The sequence below is a fragment of the Amborella trichopoda genome, chromosome 10 (genome assembly GCF_054954075.1).
Source record: "Amborella trichopoda isolate Santa Cruz 75 chromosome 10, AtrichopodaSantaCruz75HAP2 v2.0, whole genome shotgun sequence".
Lineage (NCBI taxonomy): Eukaryota > Viridiplantae > Streptophyta > Magnoliopsida > Amborellales > Amborellaceae > Amborella > Amborella trichopoda.
The window spans coordinates 4,339,447-4,361,457 of record NC_142345.1 but is presented as its reverse complement, the minus strand read 5'-3'; the positions used below and the strand labels follow the sequence as shown (position 1 = coordinate 4,361,457).

The window sequence follows — 22,011 nt, the reverse complement described above, 5'->3', positions numbered from 1 at the left end:
ATCTGAATATAAATAGTTCGTTTTATAAATGAAACAATGATTTTAGATTGAGTCATTAGGGGAACTTGTTTAACCTCAAAATCTACAAGTGGCTTTATCTTTAGCAGATGAACTTTTATTTATTTGTCTTTAAAACAGTGATCTTGAGTTCATAAAAGCAAACCAAATAGGTGGCTTGTTCGATTTACCCCAAAAAAATAGGTGGTTTGCATTTATTGGGCACAAACAGTATTCAAAAAATCGAACCAGCCTAAAAAACCGGTCAAGGGCCGGTTCCGAGTAATTGGTAAACTGTGTTAATCGGACAAGTCCTATCTGGTCAAAAAAGTGTAAAAACAATTTAAAACAAATATAAAATATATGAAGTCAGATTGACTTAGGATTCTTTATGTCATGTTGGGTTATCTTTTTACCCAAAAAATTGGTTGATTAATAATATGTAGATGACGGTCGATATTGAAAATCCAAAGTCACTTTGATTTTTCAATTTTGAAAATCTAAAATCACAGCTACTTCAAATTTTTAAATCCAAAAGAACTTCGGGTTTTCAATATCTAAATTCACTTCAAGTTTTTCTTTTCACCCAAGGTATTAACTTTTAAAAAATATAGAGATGGTATTGAAAACCGAAGTCCTCAATTCGCTTTGGGACTTCAAATTTTCAGTATGAAGAGTGAGGGCAAAATTGGAACAAAAAAGACGTCAAAAAGATAATTCACATAATATGCTAATATTAAGAGAGATTTGCATAATTTCAAAAAGTTAATATGCTAATATTAAGAGAGATTTGCATAATTTTAAAAAGTTAATATGCTAATATTAAGAGAGATTTGCATAATTTAAAAAAGTTTATATAAAGTGTCAACCTTAGAAACAAGCAAACCTCAAAAACTCATTGGAAAAGGCTTTTTGGATGCCGAAAGACCCTTCAATTCGTCATCTCAACCTCGAGATATATAGATGTTAAAAAAAAAAAAAACAATTTTTAGTATTGAAAATAATGCATCTTGTAATGTATTATTTGCACTTTCTATTTCTAAAACTTTCAAGTATTTATAGATTTGTTCGATCTATACTATTTCAAAAACTTTAAATTTTATAATTAGATATAAAATTATATTTACTGAGCATTATAATTATTTTCGACACTTGAATTGCCTATTTTAGCATCATTTCAGGTGTGCCCACAAGAATTTTACAACATTTATATGAAGATCTAGGGGTAAATTTATCGAAGGACAAAGTTTATATAGGATGCAACCTTAGAAAAAGGTAATGTATAAAAAATCCATAAAAAAAAATTATTTAATTGTTAGTGATGGTGAAAACCTATTTAATTGATTATATCAACTTCAAGATATACATATGTGAAAAAAATAATTTAAAATATTAAAAATAATACATCTTATAATAAATGAGTAATGATCCTATAGAACTTTTTTTTATCCATGTGTACAGGACTTCAAATGATCATCATTAAAATTGGTACAAATCTATAAAAAATTATCACATGGGTATAAAACTTAACTTTTCTATAAATTTGTATGATGATTCTTTGAGATCTATCGGGGCAAGAAAGCATCATTTCTCGTAATAAATTATGTGAAGATTTTTTTATTTTTGTAAATACGCTTTTGTCTACACCGTGTTTGGAGTTGTCAAACCACAACACCCTTTTGTCAAATTTCAAACACACAGTTTTTAAGCGCCAAAGGCGAACACGTAAGAAGAAAACAAAGAACTCAGATCTCCAAAAACCAGAGTCATCTCATTAATGGAGAAGGGCTCTTCAAAGTTGCAGAGACCCCCAAATGATGCCATTTCTAGGGTTCGATTTGCACCAGAATCCAACAATCTCCTCGTCTCTTCTTGGGATTGTGTACGTTCCTCCTTTTCTTTAAAATTACTTTCGAAGTTCTTCTCTATCTTAAAGTCTTACCCAAATTCGTCTTTTTTATTTTTCTGAAACTATTGTTGATGTATTCATGACATTTCATTTGCATCCAATTTACCTTTTATTTTTTAGAGATTTTTTACCCTTTTTCCTTAATTTATGCAGACTCTGAGCTTGTATGATGCCAATAATTCATGTCTCAGAAATAGATTTAGCTCCGGATTCCCTATCCTTGATTGTTGCTTTGAGAGCGAAACTGTTGCCTTAAGTGTTGGGTCTGATTGCTTTGTTCACAGGTAATGTGTTCTTAATCCTAACATATACCTTTAGCAAATGTCCATTTGTTTTTATCTGCTCTAATTTTATACTTCCTTGATTTATCAATTATTATAAGCTGTTCGCCTTTAATTTTTGGTGTATTTCTTGTCTGATATGCCTTTATTTATTTATTCTTTTTGTTGGTTTTTTCTTGTATTGACATTAAAATGTATTCTCTCAATTGACCATGTTGGGCTATGTGGTTATGCACTTGCATAAGATGTTTAATTTGTTTTAAGGTATATTTTTTTGCTTTGTATACACTTTATATGACAGAATGATGTTTGATTTTGCCTAGTGTTCTTGGTGAATGAGTTAAAGTGAACTATGCATCAAGCCACACTAATTTAAATGGAGGAATTGTGCATTTCTGTGACTCCACAAATCTCCAAGTGCTCAATGGTGGTGTAGCTGCGTGGGCTCCAAAATTAAACTGCCACAGTGAACCACAAAATTCACATACTCTATGAATGAGTGTATTAAAGGTAATCGAAATCAATTGGTAAATTACAACCCAGAGCTGCTGGGAAGTATTGGTTTCCTGGATGGGAGACAGTCTGAGATGTTGTCCTATGCATACTCGGAGAATTAAAGAAAAGGATATTAATGCTAAGTTAAATGTATACAAATATGTTAGAGGAAACTACAGAACCCATTATAATTCTTATTGTTGGCTACCTTGCCACTATACCCCAAGAACAAGAAGCCCAACTAGTCCAGTTAAAACTCACAAAAAAGAATAGAAGAATAAACCTAATCTAAAATGATCACAAGATAACAATAAGAATACCAAAAGCAAAACAAAAAGTTAAATGGCAGGGGAAGTATTAGATCAAGCTAAGAATCGAATCCTCACATACACATACACATGAGTGCGCACAAACACTATATACACACACACAAACACACACGCACACTTATGTAGGTGCCACATAACACAACGACTTTTTGCTTTAATATGATATGACTATCTAGTACGTCATGTAGTTTTTGTATCCACGACTAATTGTTGTTCATATAATCACTAATCAGTATTTTATTCACTACAATGCGTTGCTAGCGGACACTGTGTCAAACATGCTGGCATGTCCTTAAGAGGTACTGAAAATTTCATTTTCCAAATTTGCTCCATAATTTCCATTTGGAAGGTACAAACACTTATTTCGGTCTTAATGATGGATTTCACAGTGTTTGCCTGTAGAAGAGAGTTTTGTTTTTCCTTCTTTTTTTTGTGTGTTACTGTGTTGATTACAGCAATTAAGGGTGGGTATGTGGGATAACATTGGTTAGCATGTCCATGTGTTATTTATTATTCATAGTACAAACATATTTTATATATTTCATCTAGTTTACTGCCGACTATGTTTTAAAAATCGAGTAATTTTTGTTTTGTACAAGTGATACTTTTGTTGATGACTAACCACTTGTGGAATTGTAATCCTGCATCTCAATATGTCTTTTTCTCCACCTCGAGAAAATCTTAATTTTGTCATAACATCTTCTTCATAGTCAGTTTTTTGTCAGCTTCCGTACTTTCATCAATCTAAGTTGTTAGCTAACTTCTTTTTAGGTATGACTTCCATATGGGAAATGAAAGCACCCTGGGGAATCATGATGATTTGGCCATTTGTGTCGAGTATTCCAAGGAAACTTGTATGTATTCCATTTCCATCTTTTGTCAAAATTTCATCCATTGAGGTTCTAGTTCAATTTCGCAAAATTGCATGTTTTTGAATGATTCTTGCCTCATGACCATTTGGTAAGTTGTTTAATATGTATAATATTGTAGATTTGTATCGTAAGTGTTTAGAATACTTTGCACTTTTTGTTTGTTTTAAGTGAAACTACTTTATGTTTTTATGAGGTGTATGTCACAATGTATGCCATATAAAAATATGTCTAAAAATGATGTGCACTGTGCTTCAACGTGATCATTATCAGATTGGATGATTATGGAAGCATATACATTACATTCTATGGCAGAACCTTCTTGAGGAATAGACGGCCATTCAAATTACATGGCTTATGATGATCCTTTTGTATCTAGACATTTTGATGGATTGAGGCAAAATACATTCATGTAGAAAATAATAGAAACATATTTGTGAGGCTAGAGTGTTAGATTTGCTATTTGATTCATGATATCTTGTTGATTGTGAAGCATGACACTCACAACTATAGTTACTAGAATTGTCCACCCTCCGTAGCGATTGCGGTTTGGAATTGCTATCCTACATTTCTGCGAAGGAATCACCACAGATCCCGTTTCCTGGAAATTAAGAATCACAATTCCACATTTTTTGGATCTTGTTCCGATTTTTTTGGAATCTAGATTACACCTCACCAAATTTTGCGATTCATAGGTGCACAAGACTGTGATTCAACCAATATGAGACCTTGCTTCTAATTTTTATTTAAGGGTACACGACCTTGTTTCTAATACTTGTGGAGAATTGTGATAAATAGCACTCAATACAACGACTCCAATGATAGGGGACCGATGTCAAAGACATTGATTCCAACAACAAGAGAGCTCTGAGTAAGCGTACTCCATTTATTGAATCCAATACTAGTGTATTTGTTCTTAGTGATAATCTAAAACCTTAAATATTTTGCCATTTTGAACTTGTTTCTTGATAATTTTTGACCTAGTTCCAAGTTATTTGGTGGTGATTCCTGTAAGTCAGGAATTTTGATCCCAAGTTGATGGGACCGCAATTCTAATGGGGTTGGAATCTCAATTCCTGTTAGATCCAAGCAAGATCCCTAAATGATAGGAATCCCGCTTCATGTGATATGCCTTGTGCAGATGGCAATTTCTAGCTATAGTAATCATTTGGCCACCAGTGATTCCATGTTTGCAATTCTTGAAACGATTCGGAATCACAAGATTTTCTAACGACTATACTCACAACTTGTTATTAGAAAGTGGAAACCACGCTAGTCAGAAAACAGCCATGGGGATAGGATTTACAAATGAACATTGGGAAACTCCAAAAAAAAAAAAAAGAGAGAGAGAGAGAGAGTGACCCTAGACTTGGTTGTGAAACCTTTCATCACTTCCACTTGGAGGCTATCCATTAATTTTTTTAAAAAAAGAATAAGAAAGTAGCTGTGAATTTTGTTGCATGCACTCTAACATGAATTCGTATGATGACAATTGAGCGTGTACATGGTAGTAACAAAAGAAGTGTAAAAAGAAATAGTTTTATGGATTTTATTGCCTTTTTCAGGAGATGAGGATCACCTGAAAGTTGTGTTCTTGGTCTACTTCGGAACATAAAGAGTTGAGGGAAATCTTCCAGAAGGTTTATTAACAGTTCTTTGGTTAAACTTTGCCCATGGCTAACTTCACTGGCTTGAGCTATGTGTGGCCAAAACTTCCCAGTTTGTGTCTAATTGCTGTAAACTTCTGCAGATCTATTTTCCTCTGTGCTCAACTTCACCAGGCCCTTATCTAGCCAGCCTCCAATCCCGTAAATCTCTCTGCTATCTGTGGTCAAAATCGTAGATGTTCTCTGCTATCTGTTGTTAACTTCAAGTTGCACTTTGCTTTTCCATTTGTGGGAGCTGAGCATGAATCTCCCTTAAGACTTACTCAGCTTTTAACTGCGGTCAAAACTAGTAACTGAAAATTAAACCAAGTCCGATTTTTGATCTCGATGGTGAACCAAAGTTTGAACGAAAGAGACAGAGTAGAAGCAAAGGGTAGGTGGAATCAGGTCTTTGACAATAGTGATAAAACTAGGTTCTCAGTTATCTTTAGTCAACTTCAACATGAGTTAGGTGTGATTTCTACTCAGGGCAAACTACAAGAGCCATTCCATACAATTTTATTCGACTTCTCCCACCCCTGCAATGCTCAAACTGACTACAAACACATTAACAACAAGAAGTGGTGTTAAAGTTTAAAAAATTGTTCTGTTAGTGCTTCCCAATGACTCACAGGCATGCCAATCCTTTTCCTTCAAGGTATTCGATACCCTTGTCTTGGTAACTCTGAGATGCATCTGACACTGTATACAACTGAGCTCAGGGAAGCACTCGATAGAATTTCCTTTGAGTTGCACTCTCTGGAGAAACTTCTGGGAAGTATGGGAATCCTGCTGACTTGCCACAATGTGGTTTGGTTTGGGTTATCAAGATGATTTCTAAATTATAAACAAGCTTCTCCGGGAAAGATCGAAGAATGAAGGAGAAATGGGCACAAAACAGCCAATTGCAGTTAAAAGTCCCAGAAATGTTAGAAATGAACTCGAAATGGGTAAGGTCATTAATTGTCTATCTACTATGGTTGGCATGAATTAGGTGAGTTTAGGTAAGAGTACTACAAAAGTACAAGAGTGGTTCAATGCAGAAGTTGAGTGTTGATCTAGTTCTCAAGATCGAAGTTCATCGTATTGTAGCTCTCTCAAATGGGAACTCACTCTGGTAAATGTTTTAAAGTTGGTTTGAAACACCATTAAAATTAACGATCTATAGTGCAATATCTCGTGCATGTGTCCATATGATCTTGTGTAGAATGCACAATTTGAATAATTTAACACAATTTTAATGTTATGATTGTTAGTTGAATTTTTCATTGGTCCACTCGTATGGATTTGGATGCCTCTAGCACTCCATTCTTTATTTGATTAATAACAAAGTAAAAAATGTCTAATTTAGTCCACTCTTGTACATGTCTTCTGACTTGTTGCATTGTGTCGTCTATCTTGTTGTCTGTCACAGTTCGGACCACAAGAGGAGCTTTCAACATTCCATTTCCTATTTTCCTCATGGTTTTAATTTTAAAGTTGTCAAAAACTAGTTACCTCTTGGATTATTATGTGGGGTACCCCATTCCCTACTCTAATATATCAGTTACAAAAAGCACTTTCTGAGTCTGAGATTATATCAAATTTTAAGCTCTAGTTTGAGCCTATATTGGTTATATTGGGCATTTCATGTTTTACCTAAACTTTTTATGGACCGTACTGTTTTCTGAAAAGAGTTAACAGAGTCTGCCTGATTGTTCTGTTTGTAGTAACTTCTGATTTCAATATTTCATTTGCGCGAAATGGATCTGGAAAGAGTTCACTGAGTGCCTTTCTACTAGTTTAGCTTATGGGTTCAGTGGACAAGTGTATTAACTTATGGGTTCAGTGGACAAGTGTATTAACTTATGGGTTCAGTGGACAAGTGTATTCTATCTTCCTTATTGTCTGTTGCATATTACATTAGAGTTGTAAATGGGTGTACTTTTTGAAGAAATAATTTATATGATTTATGAGTTGTTTTTTTATATCAACCTTGTGCGAAGCTTATTTTTGAAGAATTATCATTATTAAAGTAGTTTTGAACTTCTAAAGCTTTCTTTTACAGGTCAAGCTATTAGTGGTGGTCTGGATAACAAACTAAGGTTTTGGGATACTCGTATGGGATATGGTTGTGTTGGACATTTGCAAATAGCGGATGCTCAAGTGGAATGCATGTCCCTCATTGGGTTACATCTAACAGTTGCTGCTGGGGTTTCTGTACATATGTACGATCTGAGAAGCTTGAATGATCCAATTCAAATTAGAGAATCTTGTTCTATATATCATAAAAAGTGTATCCGAACATTCCCTAATGGACAAGGTAATTGCGTTCATTTTGAAGAATATTCGTTTCTTCCATGCAAATTGTTATGGGAGTTATTTTGGAAGTGCCTACATGTAACTGTTAGTTATCGAACCAGAAACACCTATATAGTTTGTGATATGCTTGGCATTTTTGTCCATTCCACTTTTTCCCCGTTCTTTTTCCAGTTGCATCATTGCTTCCTTTAGATATGGTTGCAATTCCTTTACTTGAAATAACCTGTATTATTCGTGGGTTTTTTTATCTCAACAAACATATTCCCCAAACATCATGAAATCTACAACCTTGATCTACCAAGCTACTTTTTGACAGTCACACTTCATGAGCTAATGTGAACAAGGCTTGAGAAGAACTCCCATAGAGGGTATTATTGTTTGCTACCTCCAGATGGTAATTCCTGCACTGACCATAGGTGTTTCTTGACAGGGACTGACCTTGTTTTCTCTAAAAATACCACGTAAAATTATTGCTCTTTGTGTAGCCTTTGAAGTTTGAAATGCCATCAATTTCATATTCCAATGTCCCTTTGAGAGAGATCCACTGTGATAAAGTCTCTCGAACTCAACCTCGTTAAAGTTGTGAATATCACACCAGCAATTATGTCTCGAACACCCTCCATCATTTGATGGACCTCAAGAAAGATGCCATACTTAGGCAATCCAACAAAACACCTAAGTTGAGGGGTGCTATTAGTGTAGACTTGGATTGGGGGTAAATGGCATAGAGTTCAAGACTTCAGGTTTACCAAACATTTTTAGAGCTCTTTATAAGAGGATCAACCAAACAAAAATACATGAAAACCTAAGGACTGCTGAAAAAAACTATCTTAAATACTGGATGTCATGGGTTTGAGCATATATGTTTGGAAAAGGAAAGAAGTTTTTTCTATATGCAATGTTAAAAAATTTGGCCGCCCAGCCACCTAGGCGTCATATGTCTAGGCTCCTGCCTAGGAGGCCAAGCCTCGATGCAAGCAGGCTGAGGGCGGAAAATAGGCCCTTGGCCAAGGGTATTTCGGGGATTTCCCCCCAAAAAAGTGGGGAAGGGTTTTGGGGAGCATTCTAGTCCCCCAAAGCCCCTTTTTTGTATTTTAGAGAGAGAAAAACTCTCCAAATACTTAGATTTTGAGATTTTAACTCAAGATAGAAAAAAAATTCGACATTTTTTATTTCTTGCAAAATCGAAGGATATAGTTCCTGATACTTTTTGGCACTTGGAGTGGCCCTATAAGAGGACTTTTGGCAACTAAAGATCACTGGTTTGGCCTGATATCGGTTTCATTTTAAAAAGGTTAGCATTACAATATTTGAATTAGGGCTTGGTTTTTTTTTTGTATAATTTGATATTCTTTTATTTTTTTCTTTTGTGATATTTTTACATGTTTGTAATTGAAAACTTGAAATATTTGGTAACTATTTCCTAGTTTGGTCCTATACTGAATTTTTTTTTGAAAAGGTTAGTGCATTACAATATTTGAATTAAGTTGGACATTGTTTTTGGGTATAATGTATTAATTTGATATTCTTTTTTTTTTTTTTTTCTTTTTTGATATTTTCACATGTTTGTAATTTTTTTTTTTTCATGGTTTTGGGGTCCTAAAGCTGCCCTAAGAACTCCCTTGCGGCCTAAACCGCTGCCCTAAGGACTCTTTAGGGGCCTAGCCTGTCCTTGTTCCTAGGTGCCTTCCTAGGCAGGCGCATCCGACTTTTTTAACATTGCCTATATGTATGGATATGTGTGTGTGTGCAATGCGCATACGTGCAAATGCGCACACACATATACATAAATGAATGATTTGTCACCCTCCTTGAGGACCAGTAACTACTTATTGGGTGAGAAGTTTGCTTTCCTTGAGTAGTTTCTTCTTCTTTTTTTATTTGCCACTTTCTTTTATTTTTTATTTCTTTACCTCTGTCATCTTATTACTTGTTGTTACAATGAAAATGTACAGTTTTAATATCTTATATATATATATATTGAAATGGCTTGAATCTTTGAACAATTATGTCAAAAATGTTTCAGATTTGAGTTTTAGGTGTCCTAGGACTCTTTACCAGGCACCTTGTTTTCTTTGTCTAATTAGGTGTCCAAAAAAAATCTGCCATGGTGGGACAATAAAATGAACTGATCTTATGGAAGTTGGAACTAAGAATGTTAATGATCTTGTTTGGTCATGATCGTACTGCATTTTGTAGACTTTGCAGCCCACATCAACTAAGACATGCATTGGCATCCTTAATGTAACTTTTGTTTTTGCTCATATGAGTACTCAGGCAGCTATAATGGAGGTTGTGGAGTTTAATGTGATAAGAGAAAACGATGCAATGACTGTATTTTATGTCGTCTGCAGATTATTCTTAACTGCTACTCTCTGACTGTATCTATTGGTGAAACTATCATGAGCGTTAATGATCTAACTGTTCTCAGGGAAATATATCGAACCACTTATGATTTGAACTATTTAACATATTACCCATATTTCTTTCTCTAATTTCAAATTGACATGACATTCTTTTGATCAATTTTCAAATATCCCATCAAATAACACATCAAAATTGTTTTTAAAATTTATCAAAATACACCTAGGGTAAAATGTTAAATATTTCATATGTTAGGTGTATTTTGATAATTCCCTAAAGTTTATGTATCATGCATTACCAGTGAAATGTTACATACTACATTAACCTAAAAAAGTGACAAATATGCGACAAACTTTCAAATTAATCATTTAAATCATGCTTTCATGTTAATCCTTCACTGAAATCAGGGATGTTTTTGCTTTGCCTTTATTTAATGAAAAAATTATTCCGTGCTTCAGTTCCAACATTCTGTATCCTTAATTCCATTGCCGGTGGGAGGTGAGTTGTTAATTTGCTTTTAGGTCTGCCCTTGTTTTAAATAGGAAGTTATCATCTCCACAATTTGGGGATAAGTATGGATATTGAATGTTGGGTACGAGTACCCAATATCAGACTCTTATGAGGTACAGTATATCATCCCTTTTCTTTCTCTCCTTTTAGTGTGTAGCAAAGTTATTGTTGAATAAAGTCATAACTGAATTCTTTTGTCAATATATTTTACTAATTGCTCACTTTATTCTGTAGGGTACATTCTTGGGTCAGTAGAAGGACAAGTTGAATTGGAGTTTTTCGCAATGTCTGAAACATCACAAGCCAATAGGTTCGTATTTATTTAATTGAAATTCGCTACATGCCTTCAACTTAAATTCAATCTGCTACATTCCTGTACTTGATGAAATATTCCTAGACTTGGCATTCCACAAGGAGTGAACTGTTCTACTTTACTGCTGGCTGTTCTTAAAGTTGTGACCAAGGTCGCAACTGCACCATTGGTGGGATATTTCGTTTTTACATTTTTATTTCTTTCAGTTTGGTTTTCTTTGTAATTTGTTTTCGGATTGATTTAATATTCCCATGACAGATATGCTTTCCGATGTCATCCAAAGTCTATCAATGGAAGACATCATCTGGTTGCTGTGAATGGGATTGATTTGCATCCTAGGTCTGCTCTGTTATCTTCTCTTCAGTTGTATGTTTCTTTATATGGAAATATTTAAGCTCAGTTCACCTTAATATTAGCTTGCAGCTACAATACATTTATCACTGGAGATAATGAAGGATATGCAATTGCTTGGGATGGTAAAAGCAGGAGAAGGCTTTATGAGGTAATCATATTTATAATTGTCATTCATATCCTTTGTTCCTTGAAATTTTGGTAGCTTCACTTCTTTTTTTATTCTCAATTGATTTTAGATGCTTCTTATACATATGGTTGAATGCTGGACAAATATACATAATACTCCTTTACTTGCAATTCATATTTGAACTATTGAAGTCGAATTGTCTTGGGTTTGATCCAAACTAGGGATGTAAAAAGGGCTGATTGGGTATGGGTCAGCCCTGACCCGATCCTACAAATCCAAGGTTCGACATGGACCCCACCTAGACCTGGTCGGCTCCAGGTCAATTCGACCTCAACCCAACTTGTCGGGTCGGGTTGGGTAGGTTTGGATCGAGTTCTATTTCTTATTTAAGGAAAATATTTTTATAGGGCTGCATCCCTATCAAAATAAGTAAAGCCTCACCTCAAAACTCACCCAAAATTGTATATTGTAATGTATTATCTAAGATTGTCCATTAATATTTTTCAAGCTTTGAATTTCATTGTTGATGTTGGAAATTGATTTTAGATCCATCATAGAGATTTCCAATGCCCAAAGTGCTTCTCGGATGCTTTACTTTTTTTCATAAAGTCTAGGACTTACAGAAACTGCATCATTTTTTTAATAAATTCATGTTTTATGGCATAAAATGGAAGCTTTTATTAAAACCTAAGGAGTCGGGTGGACACTCCGAAATGTGAATTGCCATAAGCAAAGGTGGTATTTGATGTTTTAAAAAAAGACAATATAGTTTAAAACATGCTGAGACTCCAATTAAATGCTTTGTCAGAGGGCAACACATTCGGGGTCAAATTCGCCCGTGCATTCCATATCATAGAAACACATGTTTTTAATATCATATGCTAGGAATGAAATAGTTCCAAGAGTTAAATCCCTTTTTACAATTATATCGACCCAATAATGCGATAAAAAACAAATAAAGTGAACTACCCTTGATTATAACCTCAAGACCTATACATTCGTTTCTAACAAAACAAGACGTACATACATATAAAAGGATATAACATCAAATGGGATATCAACCCATATAACTGATCTATGGCAATAATGCTAAACCTACGTCTTTGTCATTTTCAGAAAAAACGGGCTTCAAGCGGGTATTTTAGAGCACAAATCAATTTCTCTCTTGTTTTTTTTCTCTTTGCTCTTACTCTATCTTAGTACTTGATCAACTTATGAGATATATCCTCTCAAAGAGTACCTATCTCCAGGAAAAATATGCGAACCCCGTTCTCATCTATTCACCCGGCTTATTATAATTTTTTTCAAATGATAGCCTTCAATCTCTCTTTGATAACCAAAAAATATCATCTCCATCGTCGATTTCTGGATGATGCTTATACTCTTCCTCACCTTCACGCTGGATCTTCACTTTGTCTTTATCTTCTACGTGAATTTGAATATGTGAGCTGATCTTCTAGTTCAAATCAACGGATTTCGTGGATTTGAATTTGAACTCACACTCAAGGCTTCACACGAGTTTAAAATTGTGGTAAATCTCTTAACCCCAATCTCAATCACACATAAACTTGAATTTGTGTTTATCATATGTGGTCAACCCTTAACCATACGCGAATTCAAATTCACGCCCATCTGATGTGGCCAACCATCCCTCTTTTGAACTTTAAATTTGCAGCCTTGCAAGTTAGTCGATGTTTGATGAGAAAAACTAGGACATATCTTCCCTTTTCATTGCTCGTTGGTTCACCTTTCTCATCATCGTGCTGAATATACTTTATTCACTTGCATAGAATATTTCCACACCTTTTTAAGGGTAATAGGATCGAGGATCCAACGGTCCTCATGTCTTGGGAAATTCCTCAAATTAAGGGAGAAATTACAATATCAATAGTCGAGTGCTGTTATGTCTGGAACGCATGAGATATGTTCAACGAGCTATCCAACCTTCGACTAATATGAAACTTCAAGAAAAGGGTCACAACACTTCGACGTGGTTTCCTGATAGTGTCAATTTGGTCCCGAAGGCATCGATCTTCGGGGTGCCAGCTAGGGCATATCTGACCTGATGGTGGATACGGACATGGGTTAAGCTAGGTCTAAATATCGCCCAAGTCATATCACCCTTGGACCTTAAGGCACATGAGGCCTTAATAGATATATTTTAGGAATTCACCTCAATATATTATGATGAGGTTTCCTTTAAGCCCCATCGGTCAAAACCCCTTTATTTCAACATACGATGGGTCTTTTAAAGAATCACAACACATCTCACTTAGAACTCCTCCGCTATCTAATAGAGAGGCATTTATGTGCCAGGGAATATATGCATTCCGGAGTTTCGTCTCAAATAGAAACGTCTTCATGATCTCTTATCGTTGACTGTAAGTTATAGCACATGTGCATAACCAACAATAAATGCCAATATTAGGGTGTATCCGTTCTTCCACATATCGCATGGATAAGCGTACATACAGCTTTAGGAGTATATGTATCCTTAAACTTGTCACAAAAGGAGATGTCTTTACCATTTTATGTCAATCTTGAATATGTTTAGCTGACGGGCTTTTGGCATTATCAGTCGTGAGTTAGAACCTTTAAGGACTAACTGATGATGCAAGATTCCTTTAAGTATATCAAGCCTTTCATATGATGGATCTTGATCATATCATATATTTGCATCACATGGGGTATTTCATTAAGCCTCGTATGAAGCTTGGCTATTATATCAGTATCAAAATGCATCTGGTGCTCGTATATGACTGAAAACACACCCAACAGCGGGTCGGGCCCGACAAGACCTGATTAGGTCATGGTTGGACCTAAACCCAATCTCACTCGATTCTTGGGTCCATACTTCTGGACCCATACCCAACTTGATAGATCCAAAAGATGGACCCGAATTTGAACCTGATTCAGGTCAATCCCACCCAATCGACATCCTTAATCCAAACTAGGCAGTTGTCTTATAGGCCCCAAAGTTAGCAGTTTTCTCATCCTAGTTTTGGGCCTATGCAGGAATTTAAATTAAAAACTAAAACAGTTAAAAGATCTTCCCAACTTGCAAAAGGTTAAGAACTTTCTTAAAAGTCTCAGTCTCATTCCTTGTCTTTCCAATTTTTCTTTAGACTAGCTTGAGGTTAAACTGTTGAAAAAGTTGCTCAGCTTTTCTTCAATTTTCTTTTATTCTGACTTATAAGTTGAGACCCCCATGAATTGACTTGATTCAAACCACTTGAGTCCACTAATGCCTCCTTTCTAATCATCACTAGAAATATGTATACACTGTGTATGAGTAGTTTAAGGTAAATTATGAGGTGCGATAGGAATCGATGATTTTGACTCTATATCCATCTCATTTGTTTTGTGCCCATGTCATAATTGGTCGAAGGGCACTTTACAATTTCACTCCACAAAATAAAAGTCTTTTTAAACTACTGTTACAATATACTGCTAAAAATAGTAATGTTTTACAATTTCTATTCTACTAAGATATTGGTCTTACTGACACTGATATGTTGAGTAAGTTTTCCTCTTGAGTAGAAAGCAAAATATCGGTATTTCAGATCCTTGTCAAGCACTAATCTTTGAAAATGGGTAAGATTTACCAGTCACTATTTTTTTTCATGCAACCACTTTTTTATTCTCCTAACCAAAAGTTGCTTGGCGATATGAATTTATGGTCGATTTGGGCTTTTTCTGTTGATGATTAAAGAAATGAGTGGTTGAATCTTCACCTTTTTCCAAAAAGCCGAGGTTTTCTGGCATAGAGGCAAAATTGGAAAGTGCTCCCCTGCCATTCTAGCATGGATATGGATGGCTCCTCTTTAATCTCCATGGCTCATATAGAGGCTATATAAGGTGGCAACGGGTTGGGCCGTGGCGGCTTGAGGGGGCCCGACTTGGACTGGCTGAGCAGGGCTAAAGGGGTTCTGGCCCAAGCTTTGCCCTACTCTTGGGTTAGGTGGTCTAGCATGGCCTTGTTAATGGGTTGGGTGGATTTGGGCCAAGTCGAAATCATCATCATCACAGAGCCTGTTCCCAACTATTTGGGGTCAGCGGGCCAAGTCAAAATCAATTTACAAAAAGTATTAAAAAAGATAGCTGGGCTGGACTTGTTTGGACCTTCACCCAAGTTCAGCCCAACACAACCCTGGGGCCTACATTTCTCGGTCCAAATTTTGTGGCCGGGGCTCGGGCTTTCACCCTTAGGGCTGTGTTAAAATATCGAGTTTTTAAGGGCTCTTTCATGAAATGATACATCACATACTGGCTCCTAGGTTTTGCCTTAAAGATAGTTGTGTGCTTGTATATGTTTTTTGTTGTTGTTGTGGAATTAGGGGAATTGATATTCATCACAATTTCCAGAGCACTGTAAAAACCGGAATTAAGTGGGGCATTGCAAATTTAAAAAATATTTAAAAACCAGAATTAAGTGGGGCAGTTGCATATTTAAAAAAATGTTGTATGCTTCGAGAGCGAGAGAGAAGACCTCTATAGAGATTCGATCTATTATTCTTGTCTGTGAAGCCATGAGCTGAGGACTTCAAGTCCCCACTAGCAATCAGTAACTCAAATAAAAGTAGCTTATGTAAGTGTTGGATTACTAATTGGAAAGGACAGAAATACAATCTGCAATCTGGATCTATATCTTTAATTAAAAAGTAAATGAAGATTAGAGATGTTAAACCAATTGAGAAAGAATTGTTTTGATTTATTGTTACCAACAAATAATCTGATGAAAGGAACAGGAAATGTGTCTAGCATGGATTTGAGATGAACGTAACTTTGTAAAAGCAATGGATCACATCACTAGAATGAGTGCAACCTTGTTACTCGTATGAGGTTTACAGTCCCTTGAGACATACTACTATATGATATTCTTACAGCTTGAAGGCTAGATGAACCTCTCTATTGCTCAGGTTTTGTACTACTCCTTGAAGTTTCCTTGGAAAATTTAATGGGCAAACTAGTTTCTTATTGGTCTTTGTCAATGCCCGATCCACCTGATGAATCCACATCAAATAGGGACGTGCTGACTTCTCTTCTTTCATAGCAGTTCCCAAAGTTCCCAGCCAGTGTGGCCTCCTTATCTTACAACCATGATGGTGAGATGTTGGCTGTTGCTTCAAGTCATACATACCAAGAAGCAAATGAAAAGTGAGTTCTTACTAACCTCATTTACCACCCTTTCAAATCTCTCTCTCTCTCTCTCTCTCTCTCTCTCGCAGCTGTTTCACATAAGCTCAATATATAAGCATCAAAGAAGCATGTGTCTTTGTTGAACATGTGAGTCTGTTAAGGTTTCAAGCATGTATTTTCTTGTTTGTTAACTCATGGCATCTACTGGATTATCTATGTCACAGGGAGCTCCCTCCTGAGATATATGTATTTAATGTCGATGATGATTTAGTCAGGCCATTTAGCTCTCGCACTTCCAAGTAAAAGGGAACTTTGAAACCTGAATGCACTGATAATGGTTAGAGATCTTCTCTTTGGGATTCTCTTCTCACGAAACCTTTATGTGGTTCCCATACACATAATCTCTGTTTGTTTGGGGACCAACAGTTGTCCGGCCTTGGTCTGATAGTTGGCAGACTACTGGAAATTCTTCTTGTTAGGTTGCAATTAATGTCTGAAATTGTTTTTTGTTTGCAATCACTTCAATCAAAGCTCAGACGGCTGTCAGTCTAGTCACTGAAGTAATGTGTATAGGGACCAACAAAGCCTGCTTACTTCCCTTGCCAAGTGCTTCATTTTTTGGATTTCTTTTATTTGTTAGTTATGGCTCCACAACATCATATGTGGTCTACAACCTGCTTTACTGACTTCAGTGGAGAGCTCTCCACCCATTACAGGAACTGGAGCTGTAAGGATGGTCCGTACCTTGTGCTTTGATAGAATGGTTCACACTAATCTTCTGTGATTTAATTTAATTTACATGTGTATTAATACTAGGATTAAACCCTTGTACAATATGAAAGGATGCGTACATGAAGATAATGGTCTCATCACCTCATTAAGTTGTGCACTATGTTTTGAGAGGGAGAGGGAGAGAGAGAGAGGGGTCTAAGAAAATGGTTTCAAATAAGTCGGGAAAGGGATGGATGAGAAAAAACATGAGATTGAAATAGCAAAGGAAAAGTATACAATGAGACCATTTATCTTTGGTATGAGGTGGTCACAATTAATCTTGACTATTGAATGTGAGATTAGATGACTACATTTATTTCATTGATCAAGTTCAAACTTCAAAAGAAATTTTTTTGAATTTTGTGACACACCCAAGCTATCAGATTTTACATTGGATGGTTGCAAGTAATTGTGACCTCCTTGTATCAAAAGTAAATTGTCTCATTGTATATAATCCCAATAGTAGAAGACTTTCTTGATGTCGGTGGGGTTATTTGTGAGATCGGGGAAATGGGTTTTTGAGAGATGGTCTTTTGTCTTAAATGTGGGCACCATGAACATTTGGTGTGTTTGCAAAAATACGCAACTCTTCTATTTTATGTGATATTTATATGGAAATGTGTATGATTAGATCATTTACTTTTTTTGCAAAGAGGTCACAACTACTATTGATCATGAGATGTGAAATCGTTTGGTTGAGAATGTGTCATTTACCTAGGCACAATATCAAAAACAAAATTTTTTGAATATTATGACACTTCAATCCATTGAATTTTACATTCAAAATGGTTAACAATGATTGTGACCTTGCACAAAAAATAAATAGTCTGATGGTATATGGTTTGCAACAATGTGCAGCTCCTTGCATTTTATGGGATTGGATACAACAAGAGTACTTTCATACACAGATGTCACCAAGAGCCCAGGCCCTTGGATGTTGGATGTAAAACTAGATGGTTGGTGTTAGATGTTTGATAAAAATATTTTCAAAATTGAGTATAATTTATAACTGGACACGTTTAAGCATGTAGTCATGCCTGCACATGTAGAAATGCGGGCTTGGCAATAAATATATATTTTAAATGCAATTTCATTGTAATTTTAGAAAATATATAATCTTTAACATGGAGATCATGAATATGAATAAATAAATAAATTTTAAAAACTAAAAATAATAATTATATTAAAAAAACATTTAGAGCGATAGTTACGATTGTTTTTAGATGGACCATCCATTTGTATAAATCTTTAAGATGGATGCTTTAAACCTCTAGACCGTATATTGTACCAATGCGGTCCAGCCCGCATGAAACAATTGTTCTTTATAGTACGGAAAATTGTTTCATGCAGGTTGGACAGCATTTCTACAATATGCGATCTGGAGGTATAAAGCATCCATTTTAAAGATGGATGCAAGTAGGTGATCCATCTAAAAACAAGTGTAACTAACGGTTAAAATGTTTTCTTAATATAGTTTTTTTTTTTTTTTTCAAATTTCATATTCATGATCTCTATGTTAAAGATTATATATTCTTTCAAAATTACAATCAAATTATATTTAAAAAATATATTTATTTCCAAGCCTGCATTTCTACAATATGTGGGTTGGCTGCATAGAAACCGTGTCGTTATAGTAGAGCCCCCGGTCACCTGATGTTAGAAATGATTATAACATTTTTAGGCAAAAAAAAAGGGTGAAAAAGTATTTCTATTATATACTTTTCCTTTTATTGGGAAATTAAGGGTGTTTGTGAACTTTTTTGTTCTAGAGATAAATGATCTTGTGTTCCTTTTGTTGCAACGAGTATACACATGTAGGACAATGTTGTAATATTTGTCAATCATCTTGCGCAATTTGAAAGAAGTGGCTTGGTAGAATTTGAGGCCACAAAATTTAAATTTATTTCTTTTTGTTTTTTAATTGCAAGAAATTTTACTTTAGATGTCACAAATAAAGTAAAGTAAGCCTACAAGGATCTTAATAACTTATTGCCAAATAAACTTTATTCATACTGGTCACTCAATAATTTTCGGAAGCATAAATGAGACAAGAACAATTGAAAATAAAATTAAACAACTGAGGGAATAAATAAATAACTGAGGGAAGATTTAATGACTTTTGCCTAGGGTTACGCCTATAGGGCTTAGCACACCCGATCACTTGACTAATGATGCACTTGATCTTAGAACGTGTTGAATCCACCAATTTGAACTAAAAAATACCTCTGTGAAACTTTATTTGAAACTTATAGAGTGAGAGAGTTAGGGTTAGAATTAGAGTTTCACAAAAAAACCTTTTTTTTTCACATGGGGCATGTGAAGATGGCATGTCCTATAAAATAAAAAATTAGAGTTGGGCGGTCTCTCTACCTTGCGAGGTAGGTGGTGGGTGGCGTACCACCTATACCATCTTTCAAAGAAGAGAGAGGAGTTAGAAAGACATAGATGAGAGAATAGAAAGTTGTGTGCAGGAGAGAGAGTGGAGAAAGAGAAGTCTGAAAGGTGTGTGGAGAATACAAGGGCAAACCAGCTTTTATATAGGCCTCAAGGGCCTTGGGGAGTCCCACTCATATTATGATTCAACATTATCTAGAATATTTAGGTAATATGGGAGGTGAGAGAGAAAATTAATCTAAGCTATCAATCTCTAGAATCAATCATCATGATTTATAGAAGATATTTCGGAATCTTGTCCCTTGATATTTAACACATTATTCACTTACTAGCTTTATCCAGATCCGTGACCAATTGAACATATTTTCTAGAATAATTTAGGATAATCTATAATTCCTTTTGTCTCACAAAGAGATGATGAAAAATTCAAATTAATTTAAAGGATGTAGTTTGCATTAGGTTGCAACCTTAAACCATCAAAATAAGACGCACCTCTAAATTTTATCTTAAGATGTAATTTTGGAATAAAAAATTATGAGGATGACATGAAAATCTATTTTCATCTCTAACTTAAAATTTTAAGTTACAAATTTTTTTCAAATCAAATAAATCTATAAATCTATGAAAATATTGAAAATAGATGATTCTGAAAATATATTGCAAACATCTATATATCTTGATGTCGAGATTATCGATTAGTTCTATCATCAAAACAGCCTTTTTTGATAAATTTTTGAGGTGCACCTTAATTCTATAGTTTAAGGTTGCAACCTTACATAAACTTTTTCCTAATTTAGATTGGGCAAATATTATTTAGTATTTACATCCCAAAAAAATATCCAGTAAATGATTTCTCTAAAAAAATATTTTGAGATAAACAACTAGGATATTTCTAATTTTATTAAAAACTCAATTAAAAATAAAAATCCTGTGTGGCCCATGTAGACCCCACGAGCGACCTCATGTGGCTCCACATGTGTGGGGACTGGGCCCTTAGCCCCTCTACATGGGTCCCACCCAATTGTAATCTAAAATACCTCCAGATTTGTAAAATTACGGAAATACCTTTTAATGGTTTTTTATGCAAATACAATATTTTAGAAATCTAGAAGATATAAAAATTCGCAGGAAGACAATTATAATTAAAAAATATATTTTTGAAATCTTTAAAAATGTAAAAACAATCAGAAAACATTAATAAAAGTGGATAGGTACTATTTGGGGAAATTTTATAGGAATTATTTTTCCATTGGTTTCCGGATTGGAATCCTTGAACATGTCGTGCCATCAGGTTTGGTCTCAATTGGGTGGCTAATAATATTAAAAAAAAAAAAAATTTACTTAGTATCGGTGAATGATAATATTCAATTTTGTTTCTTTTTTCTTTATCAATATTAAAAAAAAATGATTGGTGGAATGGCTACACCATAAACCAGATGCTTACATTCAAAAGCTACAATTTTTATTTTTATTTTTCCTGTTTCTTCAATTCCCACTTTTCCTCATGGGTCATCCATACAATTTTGCCTATTTACTTTCAAGGGAACTATAATGACCAATTGAAGATGAAAAAGAATATGAAGAAACAGTGATTCTAGGTTACTCAACTTTCAAATGTCTAACTTTGACAATGATTAGCATCACTGGCTCTTAATGTAGCTTCAGATGACTCTATGGAAGTGCACTTGCATGCACTTCAATGCATGCTATTGACATGATTCTTCCTTCATGGCATTTGTTTAGGCTGCATTACAAATCATTAGACTTTGACGACTTAACTTATTTTCTTATGTTTGAAAATTACAGGTCAGATCTTATGTTAGTTGTTTTATCCAAATAGCCTCTCGAGCAAATACTCGATATGCGGGCACAATTGTGCAGCCTGGCTATTATCGATGGTGAGGAGCTAGGAGCTACTATTTTTCTTCTAGGCCTTATCCCCACCCCCAATATGTTATAAAAATTCATTTTCTCCTATGTTTTATATTATTTTTGTTTCATATATCAAGGAAACTATGTTTCATATTATTTTTTTAGTTATAAGTGTGTGCTTGAAGTGGTTAGTATGCATTGCCCAAACATGTTGAGGTTGCTGACATTCTCTTATTTTGAGAGCACTTCATTAAAGCAGTAGGCTTCTTTCAATAAGAGTGCATGTGAAAAGGGAAAACAAGGATTGCATCAAACTTGCCCATACTGTCCATCCAAAACA

The 22,011-nt window shown here is 34.9% G+C and overlaps 1 protein-coding gene across 15 annotated transcripts; it reads left to right on the top strand.

Moving 5' to 3' along the window:
* The first annotated feature begins 1,457 nt into the window (after window positions 1-1,457).
* LOC18434723 (Transducin/WD40 repeat-like superfamily protein) lies at window positions 1,458-21,862 on the top strand. 15 transcript variants are annotated; one of them, XR_016043361.1, is made up of 10 exons: window positions 1,458-1,879; window positions 2,060-2,190; window positions 3,783-3,865; window positions 7,574-7,828; window positions 10,734-10,814; window positions 10,936-11,011; window positions 11,273-11,353; window positions 11,438-11,516; window positions 16,552-16,652; window positions 21,606-21,862. XR_016043361.1 is itself a non-coding variant. In XM_088850409.1 (9 exons), exons 1-9 carry the CDS (start codon window positions 1,775-1,777, stop codon window positions 21,637-21,639), a joined length of 945 nt encoding a protein of 314 aa, XP_088706535.1. In that variant the 5' UTR covers window positions 1,458-1,774; the 3' UTR covers window positions 21,640-21,862. The 15 variants fall into 15 exon arrangements, 6 of the variants coding, with proteins under 6 accessions (XP_088706535.1, XP_020523298.1, XP_088706536.1 ...); XR_016043359.1 differs by lacking the exon at window positions 21,606-21,862 and adding an exon at window positions 16,859-17,511; XR_016043360.1 differs by lacking the exon at window positions 21,606-21,862 and adding an exon at window positions 16,859-17,511 and having other exon boundaries at window positions 11,431-11,516.
* Window positions 21,863-22,011: the final 149 nt, after the last annotated feature.

Bases quoted from the DNA above. Each gene is read 5' to 3' on its own strand.
- LOC18434723 (XM_020667639.2), top strand. From the start codon at position 1,775: ATGGAGAAGGGCTCTTCAAAGTTGCAGAGACCCCCAAATGATGCCATT. The intron at 11,012-11,272 runs GTTCGTATTTAT...TTCCCATGACAG, and splicing joins GAAACATCACAAGCCAATAG to ATATGCTTTCCGATGTCATC. The intron at 11,354-11,437 runs GTCTGCTCTGTT...ATTAGCTTGCAG, and splicing joins GGGATTGATTTGCATCCTAG to CTACAATACATTTATCACTG.